General features: G+C 41.9%; 1 protein-coding gene across 4 annotated transcripts in view; it reads left to right on the forward strand.

Moving 5' to 3' along the window:
- The window catches only part of INPP5B (inositol polyphosphate-5-phosphatase B), a 214,173-nt gene that overhangs the window by 8,904 nt on the left and 190,824 nt on the right, over window positions 1-14,445 (forward strand). For 2 of the 4 annotated variants that reach the window (XM_082245354.1, XM_082245355.1), the window contains exons 1-2: window positions 6,618-6,718; window positions 14,240-14,337. In XM_082245354.1, the coding sequence (XP_082101480.1) occupies window positions 14,265-14,337 (73 nt within the window). In that variant the 5' untranslated portion in view covers window positions 6,618-6,718; window positions 14,240-14,264. Of the gene's footprint in view, window positions 1-4,789; window positions 4,855-6,617; window positions 6,719-14,239; window positions 14,338-14,445 lie in introns of those variants that run through there. The other 2 variants (XM_082245358.1, XM_082245353.1) reach the window with 2 other exon arrangements.

Raw genomic sequence — 14,445 nt, forward strand, 5'->3', positions numbered from 1 at the left:
TTAACAGGAGAGATTCCACTCAGAACAGGCTCCGCCATGGTTGACCAAAGATGTTGAGTGCACATGCTCAGCGCCATATCCAGAGGTTGTCTTTTTGAAATAGACGTGTGAGTGCTGTCAGCATTGCTGCAGAGGGTGAAGGGGTGGGGGGGTCAGCATGTCAGTGCTCAGACCATATGCCGCACACTTCATCAAATTGGTCTGCATGGCTGTTGTCCCAGAAGGAAGCCTCTTCTAAAGATGATGCACAAGAAAGCCCGCAAACATTTGAATGAAGACAAGCAGACTAAGGACATGGATTACTGGAACCATGTCCTGTGGTCTGATGAGACCAAGATAAACTTATTTGGTTCAGATGGTGTCAAGCGTGTGTGGTGGCAACCATTTGAGGAGTACAAAGACAAGTGTGTCTTGCCTACAGTCAAGCATGGTGATGGGAGTGCCATTGTCTGGGGCTACATGAGTGCTGCCGGCACTGGGAGCTACAGTTCATTGAGGGAACCGTGAATGCCAACATGTACTGTGACATACTGAAGCAGAATATGATCCCCTCTCTTCAGAGACTGGGCCGTAGGCAGTATTCCAACATGATAACGACCCCAACACACACCTCCATGACGACCACTGCCTTGCTAAAGAAGTTGAGGGTAAAGGTGATGGACTGGCCAAGCATGTCTCCAGACCTAAACCCTATTGAGCCTCTGTGGGGCATTGTTAAATGGAAGTTGGAGGAGCACAAGGTCTCTAACATCCACCAGCTCTGTTATGTCGTCCTGGAAGAGGATTCCAGTGGCAACCTGTAAAGCTCTGGTGAACTCCACACCCAAGAGGGTTAAGGCAGTGCTGGGAAAAAATGGTGGCCACACAAAATATTGATACTTTGGGCCCAATTTGGACATTTTCACTTAGGGGTGTACTCACTTTTGTTGCCAGCTGTTTGGACATTAATGGCTGTGTGTTGTGTTTTATTTTGAGGGGATAGCAAATTTACACTATTATACAAGTTGTACACTCACTACTTTACATTGTAGCAAAGTGTAATTTCTTCAGTGTTGTCACATGAAAAGATATGTAGCACTACTCCCTTGGGAGCTGCTGGTTACGGGTTCCCCTGGGTTACTATTAGCAACAACATGACAGTTTAACATTTTTCCCAAGTGTTTTAGCTCAGTCAGGATACAGTTCAGTAGCTTTGGTTTTTGTGTTTTTATTTGGAACCTGGATAGGAGAAGAGAATGAGTGAGATACACCAACTTTATACACTATGCACAATAGACTGGGAAAACTTGAAACTGCTGAGAAACGCAAGTCACGGCTAGGGTGCTGTATCACTTTGCCCTTAGTTGAAGTATATTTGAATGAGCTTTCTGAGGTACACTGAATCCTGAGGTAAACTATATCCTGAGGTAAACTGTATCCTGAGGTAAACTTGTGCTGCAGAACAACTTCAGGGCCCTTCCTGGCACTCCCTTGGTACCTAATCTTCAGGGTCAACTACACGGCACCCCCTTTACTGATACACTCCTTGTGTGAGCTAGCTCCTTGATCCCCTGACTTCTCTGGAGTGGTCCCCTCTCCTAGGCAGATCCTTAGGCAGATCTCCTAGTACTCACAATACTGTTTTTCCCAAGATGATTCTGCCAGCAGCTCCAATTGTCAGCACTCTGGATCCTCTGCAGTTCATCTCCACACCTGGTTCACTAGACCGACCGCCTGAACCACTTTCCTCACACCTGCAGGAGGAGAGACAGCCATCCACCTCCTCCTGGGACTTTGCTCCCACCAAAAGACCCCCTGTCACATGTTCCCTCCAGATTTATTCCCCATCCCAGGATGCATTGCGGCAATGCCCGCCCACTGGGACAGCCATAAACCCTGGTGTGCTACTGGTCAGGTTTCCTCCACTTTCCAACAAGCTCCCTTATTGTATACAGCAGGGAGACTCCCTTAGACCCAATAAATCCCACCTGGAAACATGTGACAGACCAAACTAACAGATCAGGCTCTCCTGAGAAGCAGAAAAGAGCCACCAAATGCGTTTTCCTAGCACCTACCTAGGAGGGTGCTACAGATATAATAAAATATTTAAAAAAAATGTGAGGGTGTACTCACTTTTGTGAGATACTGTATATAAAGAAAAAACTTCAAAATGTGACAATGTTAATCTTCATCCACCATAGTGAATAAATAAAATGTAAACATATTATAGGCATATCATGCCAATTCTCCTATGATTATATCCTATCGGATGAAACGTGTCAGACCCTGATTCTGCCATCTCTTCATTACATGCGTTACCTTACATGATGACTTTGTAAGTGTATTTCTTTCTTTTAATAAATTTCTGGTAAAACAGTTTTACACTATGTTTGCACCGTTTGGTTGCTTTCATGTATACACCATCTGTTTGGAAGTCTGGGTGTCCTTCTGCTGATTATCCTGGTCATCCTAGCATTTACATCTAGGAATTGTATGCTGTTTGAAGAGCCGTGCTACCATAATCTGCTCTGAACGACCCATATTCTATATGGAATTTTGGGTCCATTATTTCTGGTGAGCGCATTCATATTACCTTGCTGGTGTTGGAATTTATCACTATTATCACAACATTCTAAAAAAAAGTCACCTTTTCACTTGGGACTCTCTTGTTATTATATGGACTTTTTTTCAACAAAGACTTCATTTCCTTTGTTATTTGATTAAGGAGGATTGTTGATTTTTGTTTGTGACACTGTTTTTACAAGTTTCACTTTATTCACTTGATGCCTATAATATGTTCATGCATATATAGCCCCTAGCGCTGCACTTATCCTATTTATGATTTGTTATTACTACTTATGTCAAGTTGAAGTGCTGGCAGCTTTCACAGACCATTAAGTTAGCGCGGTTTGATTTCACTATTTACAATAAATAAAGTGTCCTTTTCATTCTCTTGTTCAACTGCTTCTTTTTCCACCCAACACATGTAAATCCCCTCCCCTTTCTTTTTTTGTCTCCAAAGCTGACTATTGTAAGCCCCCATGTCAGTGTTTAACCACTTAAGCCCCGGAAGATTTTACCCCCTTCCTGACCAGGGGGTATTTTGCGATTCGGCACTGCGTGACTTTAACGGACAATTGCGCGGTCGTGCGACGCTGTACCTAAACCAATTTGACGTCCTTTTTTTCCCACAAACAGAGCTTTCTTTTGGTGGTATTTGATCACCTGTGCGATTTTTTGATCACGCGCTATAAACAAAAAAAGAGCGTCAATTTTGCAAAAATAACAATATTTTTCACATTTTTTTATATGAAATTCCCCCCCAAAAAAAAGTAAAAATCAAAATTTTTTAACATTTTAGGCCAATTTGTTTTATGCTACATATGTTTGGTAAAAAAAATTGCAAAAAGCGTATTTTGATTGGTTTGCGCAAAAGTTATCGCGTTTACTAACAAAGGGAAAGATTTTTGTCATTTTTGTTGTTTTTTTTTTTAACGCGTAATGGCGGCGATCTGCGATTTTTTTTGCGGTACTGCGACATTGGGGCGGACAGATCGGACCCTTGACTGACATTTGTGACACTTTTGGGGTTACCAGTGACATTTCTACAGTAATCAGTGCTATACATATGCACTGTTACTGTAAAAATACACTGGTTGTGAAGGGGTTAACTTTATTTGGAAGGGAGGGGCTGTGTGTGTCCCTAGGGGCGTGCTTTCTACTGTGATTGGCTGTGGCTTGAGCTGTAAGGACACTGATCAACGGATCTACATACTAGATCCGTTTTATCAGTGTCTTTACAGCGAGGAGAATGACAGGCAGCTTGTTTACACAAGCTGCCTAACATTCTCCCTCTCCCCCGCCGATCGCCGAGTGACCGGCGGACATCGGGTCCGCTGGTCACACGCGCGGGGGGGTCCGTGACCACACGGGAGCGGGAGCGCGCCTCCGGGGGCGCGCGCTCGCTCCCTAGACCCTCACAAGCTAGTGACGTAGCCCTACGTCACTTTGCCTGTGAGGGGCTGACTGCCGACGTAGATCGGCGTTAGGCAGTCGGCAAGTGGTTAATGATTTGCCTCACCCCTCTAACTGCCACTTTTGCAGGAAGTTGAAAAATAACAGACAGGTGAAAAAAAAAAGGAAAAAAGCCAAAAATAAAACTAATGCAGCCACCACATCCAAAAATTAGTAAGCTGCAATAAATTATATTTTTGTGTTTGGGTTTACCACTAAAGCAAAACTAAAGTTTTTTTATGCAAACACTCTAAAATCTCAAGTAAAAATAGTGCATGCATGCATATTTACAAAGCTATTTGTCTTGTCGCTTTTCCAGAAGATCTCCCAGCTTCAGTGTAGGGCCTGGGTTTTTCAATTACCTAATTACCTAATTTCTTCAGTTCTGCAATCAGAGGTCATAGGCTTTCCATACCTCCCTCTTCATATACTGTACAAATATGCTCCTATACTTGCATTTGAGGCACATATCGTCGTCACTACCAGCACAATGTGGCTCCTCCTAGTCCTGTCCTGTGTTCTTCCATCTCTGTTTTTAAAGCTAAATTCTGTGTTTCTAACTGCTGTAACTAAGCCTTGGGACAGAAAAACGCAAAATGCTCCTTATTATTCACCAAAATCTGTGTGTCACTGCATTTCAAGCTGAAATCACACTAGTGTGAACCAGGCCTTATACTTTCCAGATCACTTCTCTTCTCTAGTGTTTAGAAAAGCTAAACGCATGAATGAATGTGTGAATGTAAATAAGGGTTTGCAGAGTTCTAACCACATTTTTTGTTAATATTCTATTTTCCAGATCCAGTCATGGACCAGTCTATAGCAATTCAGGACTCTTTGGATGAAGGAGAAAATTGCTCTGTAGTATCCTTTACATGTTGACTCTTATGCTCAAGTGCGAATTCGTTCTAAGCAATTTGTAACATTAGGAATTTGTAAATATTAGATCATGTGTTCGGGAGGTCTTTGATAGATGTTAGAATTACAAAGCTTTTCATAGTATCTTTAACCACTTAAGCCCCGGAAGATTTTACCCCCTTCCTGACCAGGGCCTATTTTGCGATTCGGCACTGCGTGACTTTAAAGGACAATTGCGCGCTCGTACGATGCTATACCCAAATTAAATTGACGTCCTTTTTTTTCCCACAAACAGAGCTTTCTTTTGGTGGTATTTGATCACCTGTGAGATTTTTTGATCATGCGCTATAAACAAAAAAAGAGCGACAATTTTGCAAAAATAACAATATTTTTCAAATTTTTTTTATATGAAATTCCCAAAACAAAATGTAAAAATCTAAATTTTTTAACATTTTAGGCCAATTTGTTTTATGCTACATATGTTTGGTAAAAAAAAAAATTGCAAAAAGCGTATTTTTATTGGTTTGCGCAAAAGTTATTGCGTTTACTAAATAAGGGAAAGATTTTTGTAATTTTTGTTGTTTTTTTTTTAACGAGAAATGGCGGCGATCTGCGATTTTTTTTTGCGGGACTGCGACATTGCGGTGGACAGATCGGACCCTTGACTGACATTTTTGACACTTTTGGGGTTACCAGTGACATTACTACAGTAATCAGTGCTATACATATGCACTGTTACTGTAAAAATGACACTGGCAGTGAAGGGGTTAACTTTTTTGAGAGGGAGGGGTTAAGTGTGTCCCTAGGGGCGTGATTCTAACTGTGATTGGATGTGGCTTGATGTGTAAGAACAGAGATCAACGGTCCTACATAGCAGAACCGTATGATCTCCATTCTTACAAAGGGAAGAATGACAGGCGGCTTTGTTTACATTAGCCGCCTGCCTTTCTTCCGGTGTAACGGACGATCGTGAGTGACCGGCGGCCATCGGGTCCGCCAAGCACACGCACGGGGGGGGGGTCTGTGACCGAGCGGGGGCGGGAGCGCGCCTTCGGGGGCGCGGGCTTGCTTCCCAGAGCCTCACAGGCTAGCGACGTAGTCCTACGTCGCTTTGCCTGTGAGGGGCTGACCGCCGCAGTAAATAGTCGTGCGGCGGTCGGCAAGTGGTTAAGGGCAGGTTCACACTGGTGCGATGTGGAAACCCTGCGAATCCACTGCGGGTTCCCGCATCGCACCTGACTGGCAGGCAGTTTACACTGTCATATGCGAACTGCTCGAAGTGCCAATACAAAGTTAATGACACCCCCAAACATATCGCAGTGCGAACTGTCAATTTGAACAGGAATCAGATCACATAGGTGTGAACACCCTTGCGATCCAATTCTGGTGCGGACCAAAAAAAAGGGTCCTGCACGACATTGATCCAAATGCGATGCAAATTCAGCCATACAACATGTGATTTGCATAGCAGTGCGGTGCTAATCGCATGCGATGTCTTCCATTGCATCAGTGTGAACCAGCTCTAACTGTTGCAAATCATGAATACATTTGTGGATAGGTGTTGATAAAGATAAGATATTGTTTTGTTTGCGGCTTATTTATAACAAGTCTAGTTTAAAAGTACTGTCATATTAATTTGAAGCAGAATTAAAGTGGATGTAAACCACATTCATGAGATTTGACCTGGGCACATACTGTAAGTACCCATCAAAATAAGTAACAATCAAAATATTCAACAAAAATGTACAACATACGTAATCCTAATTATATTCCTTCATCTAAAATCCCATGCTGTACAAGGAATCTTAATTACCCCAGACAGCAATGAAAGTAGACTGGTGGGACTGGTGGAGTGCAAGGAGACAGCAGCGTGAGTATGAAAAGAACTTTTAAAAGCAGTTTTTTCCCTAGATGGAGCTTTATTGGGATTTTAGCAAGCTAACCCAGTTAGTCCATGCTTTTGCTGTAATCAGTCTTTAGGTACATAGATTTTGTTACATATTATACCCAGGAGAAACTAAAGATTAGAACAGGAGACAGTTCCCCCTAAGGAAAATTGGACTTTCTCAGTACCTCAGACTCCATACACAAAAAGCTAAAAGTAACAACATTTTAGGAAAGTAAAGATGAGAATAAAAGAAAGGGATAGATAACAGAATCACACTCCCTTAAATTTTAATGTAAAACTGACCCGGGTACACCAAGCAAACATCGAATTCATCATGCAAAAGATCACAGTTTGGCAAGCAAAGAGAGGAAATTCAGTTTGTCCCCGAGACAGAAACACTCTGCACTTCTTCAGAAATGCTTGAAATAAGCCATGAGACCTTTCCTTTAGATACATTTAAAAGGTAAGAAATATTTATTGAACATTGTTTTAGGGATTTTACGTGAATGGGTACATATACCAAACACACAGTGAGGTTTTTTCACATTTGACTGCAAAAGTGGAAATAAAGCTTAATCACTTCAGCCCCGGAACGTTTTACCCCCTTAATGACCAGGCCATTTTTTGCGATACGGCACTGCGTTGCTTTAACTCACAATTGTGCGGTCCTGCAATGCCGTACCCAAATACAGTTGATGTTCTTTTTCCCCCTACAAATAGAGCTTTCTTTGATGGTATTTGATCACCTCTGTGGTTTTTATTTTCTGCTATAAAACATTCCCAATATAAAAATTTAAAAAATCTAATTTCTTTATCAGTTTAGGCCAATTTGTATTCTGCTACATATCTTTGGTAAAAATAAAAAAATCCCAAAAAGCGTATATTAATTGGTTTGCGTAAAAGTTATAGCGTTTACAAACTATGGGATAGATTTGTGGACTTTTTATTTTTTTTATTGTTTTTCTTAGTTATTTGGGGGGATCAGCGATTTTTAGCGGGACTACGACATTGTGGCAAACAAATCTGACACTACCTGTGACACTTTTGGGGACCAGTGACACCAATACAGTGATCAGTGCTAAATAATATGTACTGTTACTATAAAAATGATACTGGCAGAGAAGGGGTTAACACTAGGGGTGATCAAGGGCTTAAATGTGTTCCTAAGGAGTGATTTCTAACTGTGTGGGGGATGGATGTGCTCGAGGAAAAGACAGATCTGTGTTTCAGCTTAGCTGAAACACAAGATCTCTCTCTGCCTCTGTGACAGAAGAGCCTTCTGCCTTGTTTACATAGGCAGACGGCCGTTCTGTCAGTCTCCCTGACGATTGCGCAAGGCCGGCAGCGATCGCGGCTGCCCGTTCCGCGGACTGGCTCCCACTGTGTCTAATTGGTGACGTACGTGTGCCCCCCTAGAGCCTTAAAGCAAAATCATGTATATGTACGTGATTTCACGCTTAAGGGCCGCCCTGCCACAGTATATGTACGGTGGGCGGTCCTTAAGTGGTTAAAGTGATACTAAAAACTTTTTTTTTTTTTTTTTAAATAACAAACTTGTTATATTTACTTGCTCTGTGCAGTGGTTTTGCACAGGGCAGCCCAGATCCTCCTCTTCTCGGGGTCCCTGCCAGAATTCGTGGCCCCTCCCTCCTGTCACATTCCCCCACAGCAAGCAGTTTGCTATGAGGGCACCTGAGCTGTGCCGCTGCTCTGTATGTCCATTCAGACACCCTCTCTCTCCTCATTGGCTCACTGACTTTGATTGACAGCAGCGGAAGCCAATGGCGCCCGCTGTTTATATCAGTCAATCAGGAGGGAGAGTCCAGGACAGCAGGGTCCCTCATTCCACATCACTGGATCTAGATGGGGCTCAGTTAAATATTAGGGGATTTAGAGGGGCTGCTGCACACAGAAGGTTTTTTTTTTTTATCTTAATGCATAGAATGCATAAAGATAAAAAACCTTCTGCCTTTAGAACCACTTTAACCTGTTACTGACCGCTCCATGTAGGTTTACCGCAGGGTGGCGGCTCATGCTGTGATTGGACACAGCGGGAGCCAGTCAGTGGGTCCAGCAGACTCGATGTCCGCCGGTACCCAGGGATTGTTCGAGAGAGAAGCAGAACAGTGGTCTGCCTTTGTAAACAAGTCAAATTGCAGAATACTATTCTGTCAGTAGGGAAGCAAGTGATCTTGTGTTTCTGCTAAGCAGGAACACGAATCTCTGTCTTCCCACAGTACAAGCACCCCCCAAACAGTTAGTAAACACTCCCTAGGGACACATTTAACCCTTTGTTCGCCCCTGATGTTAACCCCTTCTTTGCAAGTGTCATTAGTACAGTGACAGTGTATATTTTTTTTAAGCACTGATCACTGTATTAGTGTCACTGGTCCCCAAAAACTGTCAAAAGTGTCAGTTATGTGTCCCATTTGTCCGCCACAATATCGCTGTAATATCGCAATCAAAAAAAGTGTGTGTTATACATCGGTAAATAAATGCATGAGTTAAATAAGTAGTGGTCCAGGCATGAGGAATTTAAGGAATGTAAAAATATAATAGCCAATTTGGAGAAGTCTCTACCTTTTTGGATCCGTTTCTCAACAGTAATCCATAGAAAAACATGGAAAAACACTGAATCACTGGGGCAGATTTACTTAATATATAACTAAAGGCAAAACTTTTTTTTTTAGTTTTGTAAAAAGTGGAGATGGATTAGACCACAAACAAAATGGCCCCCTGCCCCCACCTATAACTGGCCTTAATAGCAAAGAGCACATGGAAGGGCAATGCATGCAAGACAAAATCAGAAAAAATTCCCAGTTCAATTCACCAGTTTGCTTACCAACCAAATTAACCTGTCTTTTTTTGTCTCATCTGAGATGGATTAGACCCCCTGTTTTTATTGCTGTCTGTGTCCCCGTTAGAGAGATTAAACATTTCTATTTGTCCTGTTTAACATTATCATTGAGAGTGAAAAGAGAAAATCCCACATTTTGGGTTGTCCCCAGAAAAGTAATAGTAGGGAAATCTTTCAATGGGGACATTAGTTCTGGTGAGCTGGGGGACCACAAGGGATTCTTTTAATGTGTAGGGATTTTCTCTCACTTCCTGTTTTGGCTATGTGACAGAAATGAAGAGAAATCTCCCCAATGACAAAGTTGCCTTTTTTTATTGGTGTAAGAATGGTATTTATATCTGTGCATGTGATTTGTGATACTATTTTCATTCAATATTTGACATTTATAAAGATATTTTGTATTTATTAATTTAACTTAGTTGTGATACACCACGTGTGTCCAGTAAAAGCAGCTTCCCTTTGACCGGTATTCTAGTCACCTTTCTTTCTTTTGTGTAAACCACTTGTGGACCACCCCCGCGTACATTTACTGCGGCAGGACAGCCATTCTGTACCAGATCACGTACATAGTATGTGATCTGGCACTTCCAGGCCTGGGGCGCGTGCTGTAAGAGGACCCGCTGACCATTCTGGACACAAGCAGAACAGCAGTCTGGATATGTAAACAAGGCAGACCGCCGTTCTGTCAGAGGGGAAGGTACTGATCCTGTGTTTCTTTTGAGCAAGAACACAGATTTTTGCCTTCCCCTAGTCAAAGCACCTTCCCCACAGTTAGTAAGCACAACTTAGGCATACATTTAACCCTTTACCCTATTAGTGTCACTGGTTCCCAAAAAAGTTCAAAAATGTCAGTAAGTTGTCCGATTCATGGTAGTAAAAATATAGATAATATAATAAAAATATCCCACAGTTTGTAGATGCTATAACTTTTGTGCAAACCAATCAATATACGCTTATTAGGATTTTTTTTTTTACCAACAATATGTAGCAGAATACATATTGGCCTAAATTTATGAAGAAATTTGATTTTTTACATTTTTTTATTGGGTATGTTTTAGGGCAGAAAATATATATATTTTTTTATTTTCAAAAATTGTCAGGTTTTTTTTTTTTGTGAATAGCGCAAAATATAAGAACCGCAGAGGTGATCAAATATCACCAAAAGAAATCTCTATTTGTGGGAAAAGAGGGCACAAATTTTATTTTGGTACAGCGTCGCACGACCGTGCAATTGTCAGTTAAAATAACGCAGTGCCGTATCGCAAAAAATGGCCTGGTCATGAAGGGGGGTAAACCTTTCCGGAGCTGAACTGGTTGATACATATTCTGCAGGGACCGCACTGACTTAGTGAGTTGGCAAATTTCTACAGTTTAAACAATTTTACCTCTTTATTAGCACTAAAAACTGACAGGGGATTTAATCCTTCTCTACTGTATCCATTCCAAAGGATATTGCATGAGATAAAAATACCAAAAGGTTTCACAAGTAAAATACCTCACATTTTGATGAAATATCTCATATTTTATTTAAGTAGCTTTTTTTTTTTTTTGCAAAAAAATGTTTAAGAAAGTGAGTCACTTTCGTTGGGGGGCTTGTGGAACCCAGATTGCTTTAGGGAGGTTGGGAGACTCCTCGTCCAGTTTCCCCAGTCTTTCCTATGTGTAAGTCACCCTGTGCCTATTAGGGGCACAGGGTGACCAAGAACCCCAGTCAGGTCTGCTCTGCACTATCAGACTCTTGCTAGTGGGGTGGGGTGGGGGTTTGTTGTTGTTGAATACCTGCATTCCATTGTTTTATTGTTATTATGGGATGTGTTTACAAAAAGCTAGCATTCAGATGAAAGCAGCAACCTGAAATAACATTTATGATGATTAAAATGTAGGTAAATATGAAATATTTCATATTACACAATTTTGTGCCTAGTAGGCAGATGCATATTTTTTACAGAACTTCAAAGAATCATGAGAACAGTAACTTTTTTCTTATCGCATTTATCATTGCAAGTTTTCTATCAGACATAGGAATAAGCAAAGTAAGCTGTGTCTGCTATATTATCTTTAGCTGACCCATGGTGCTCTGACAATCCTTTTCATGTAATAAATATTTGTAAAATAAAAATGTATACATCGCTGAAAGTAAAGTGCATTTTAAAAAACTAAATCAAAATTAACCCAAAACGTTTACAGTTTTCCTTTAAAGTCTGCCTACCCCATAGTATACTGAGCCTCTACTTCACTGCCTGCCCTCCGGCAGGCCGGTGCTTAGAATACTGAGGGAACTCACCTTATCTGTCAGCAAAAGATTTAAACTCTTTGGACTCTGCCTGAAGCTGCCTACAGACATTAGATTCTGGATCAATACACATACTCACCAGCACACCATTGATCTTCAAATGTAGTCCAAACCTTTTATTACAAAACTATCACATCATCAAAGAACAAGTAACATGTTTCAGAGCCACGCAGGACCTCTTCTTCAGGCATGTGCTAAAAAGTGCATATAGTGGCATGCCAGAAAATTTGATTGATAGTAGTCATGTCCCATATGCTGCGTGCATGATAGAGCAATTAACCCCATATTTGGGTGGCCACCAGGGGTGCAAAATGTGGAAACCAAGTACACAGTCTTATCTATATTTCCATCCCACACTTTCCTAGATCACAAGGCTCATCAATAATGGGTGCTGTAGGGACTACCAGCTGGATACTGGATACATCAGGGATCAATGCACATACTCGCCAGCACACCATGGATCTATATGAAGTAGATTCTGTCATGCCACTGTATGCACATTTAATACATGCCTGACGAACGGGTCCTGAGTGGCTCTGAAACTTTGCACTTGTTCTTTGATGATGTGATCGTTTTGCAATAAAAACTTTGGACTACATTTGAAGATCCATGGTGTACTGGCAAGTATGTGTATTTAATCTCTGACGTGAGTCACTTTGGTTGGGGGGCTTGTGGAACCCCAATTGCTTTAGGGAGGTTGGGAGACTCCTTGTCCAGCATCCCCGGTGCCTCTTATGTGTAAGTCACCCTGTGTCTATAAGGGGCACAGGGTGACCAAAAACCCCAGTCAGGCCGGCTCTGCACTAATCACACTCTTGCCAGTGGGGGTGGGTGTTTGTTGTTGTTGAATACCTGCATTCCATTGTTATATTGTTATTATGGGATGGGTATGTTGAGTGGATTGACTAAGGGGGAGGGGTGGTCCCTGAAGTGTTCATCTCCATGTGCTTTTTGTTTGAATAAACAGTTCATTCTGGTTTGACTCCAAAACTTGTACTGTCGATTTATTGGGGTAACTATAGTCAGAATCACGGATCCCGTGTTCCAGAGCTTAGGAAGCAGGTTACTGGCGGAGATACACAATCGGTGGTGTCCGGATTCCGTCACACGATCCATGATGTATTTAGTATCCAGCTGGTAGTCGCTACAGCACCCATTATTGATGAATCTTGTGGTCCAGGAAAGTGTGCAATGGGAATATAGATAAGACTGTCTCCTGATCAAGCCTTCTTTGGCTGGAGTGGATTGGGATGGTTATCTAGTGAGAGGTTGCCCTTCTCAGGGGGATTAAAACAATTTAAAAAGTAGGAAAACCTTGTCTAATTGCTATTTTCAATGCTAGTACTGTCTATGTGTACCTCCCTGGCCCTCTTCCATAGTCTAAAATGGAGTTCCTGTCTCGGTTGAGGGTCAGTTTTAGGGACCAGTAGCTTTCATGGTAGAGAGACTTCCACCGACCAGCAGGATAAACATGCAGGTTTCTCTGGAGGATGACACAGGCAGGTTACTCTGGAGGATGACACAGGCTCACATGAGGTGCAGGGTCTAAGTGCTAACCAGATGGGTGTTGTTGCATGTTAGTACCAGGTTGCGGTCCCCAGAATCTCCTCACTGGGAGGTGAGAAAGCCAGGGCCCAGTAGCAGATATAGCAGGCAGGGATCAAGCAGAAGCATAGTCAGTAAACAAGCCAAAAGTTGGTAATAAGTGGTTGCAGGTTGGGATCAAGCAGAAGCATAGTCGAACAAGCCAAATATCAGTACTAAGTGGTAGAAAAGATGCAGGCAGTAGCAGAAGTGACAAGAGCAAGATATTGGCTGGAGAGAGCACAATAACCTGGCAAAAAGGAAGTGCAAAGACATGGCAATGGGTTCAAAGTTTAAGAGAAACAAGCCATAAGTGAAGGTTGTCTAAGCAATCAGGCAGGAAGCTGTACAGCATCTCATGTGGCTCAGCAAGAAGGGCTACTGCCAGACAAATCCAGGCCCTGACAGTTCCTGTTAAGAGAAGTAACTGGCCCAGGTATTAGTGAAACTGTTAATTATCAAAACAGGCTGGACAGTAATGACTATGGCTAGCTTTATAAAATCATTTTATAATAAGAGCCAGAGAGTGAGTTGTCACTGAAGCAAAGGACAGAACATCAGGATGTGCATTAGTGTATGTGCCCAAAGACTTTTTTTATTATTATATTATTGCAAATGTGCAATACAGTCAAATCATAGAGGATGTAGTTAGGAGTATGTCTGGGCCACCCCCTAGACCAGATACCTGATGAGTCATTTGCACTGAATATTAACCATTTTAATAGATTATTACCCTGTTTGACTATTTCTTTTTTCTGATCCTCTGCAGGATATTCTTATATAAGCACAGAAGAATGGCAATAAGCGCAGAGGATGTGTCCCTGGATATAGTTATCCCATTAGTAGACGGAACCATGATTGAGGAAGGTAAATATCAATTTACTACAAATGGGAGGCAGCTGGATCAGGTTGATGAAAATACTGTATGCCTGTTAGTTGTTACACGAGATGCCTTCACATACAAGAAGCTTAAGT

This window comes from Pelophylax lessonae (genome assembly GCF_965119305.1).
Source record: "Pelophylax lessonae genome assembly, chromosome: 2".
Taxonomy (NCBI): domain Eukaryota; kingdom Metazoa; phylum Chordata; class Amphibia; order Anura; family Ranidae; genus Pelophylax; species Pelophylax lessonae.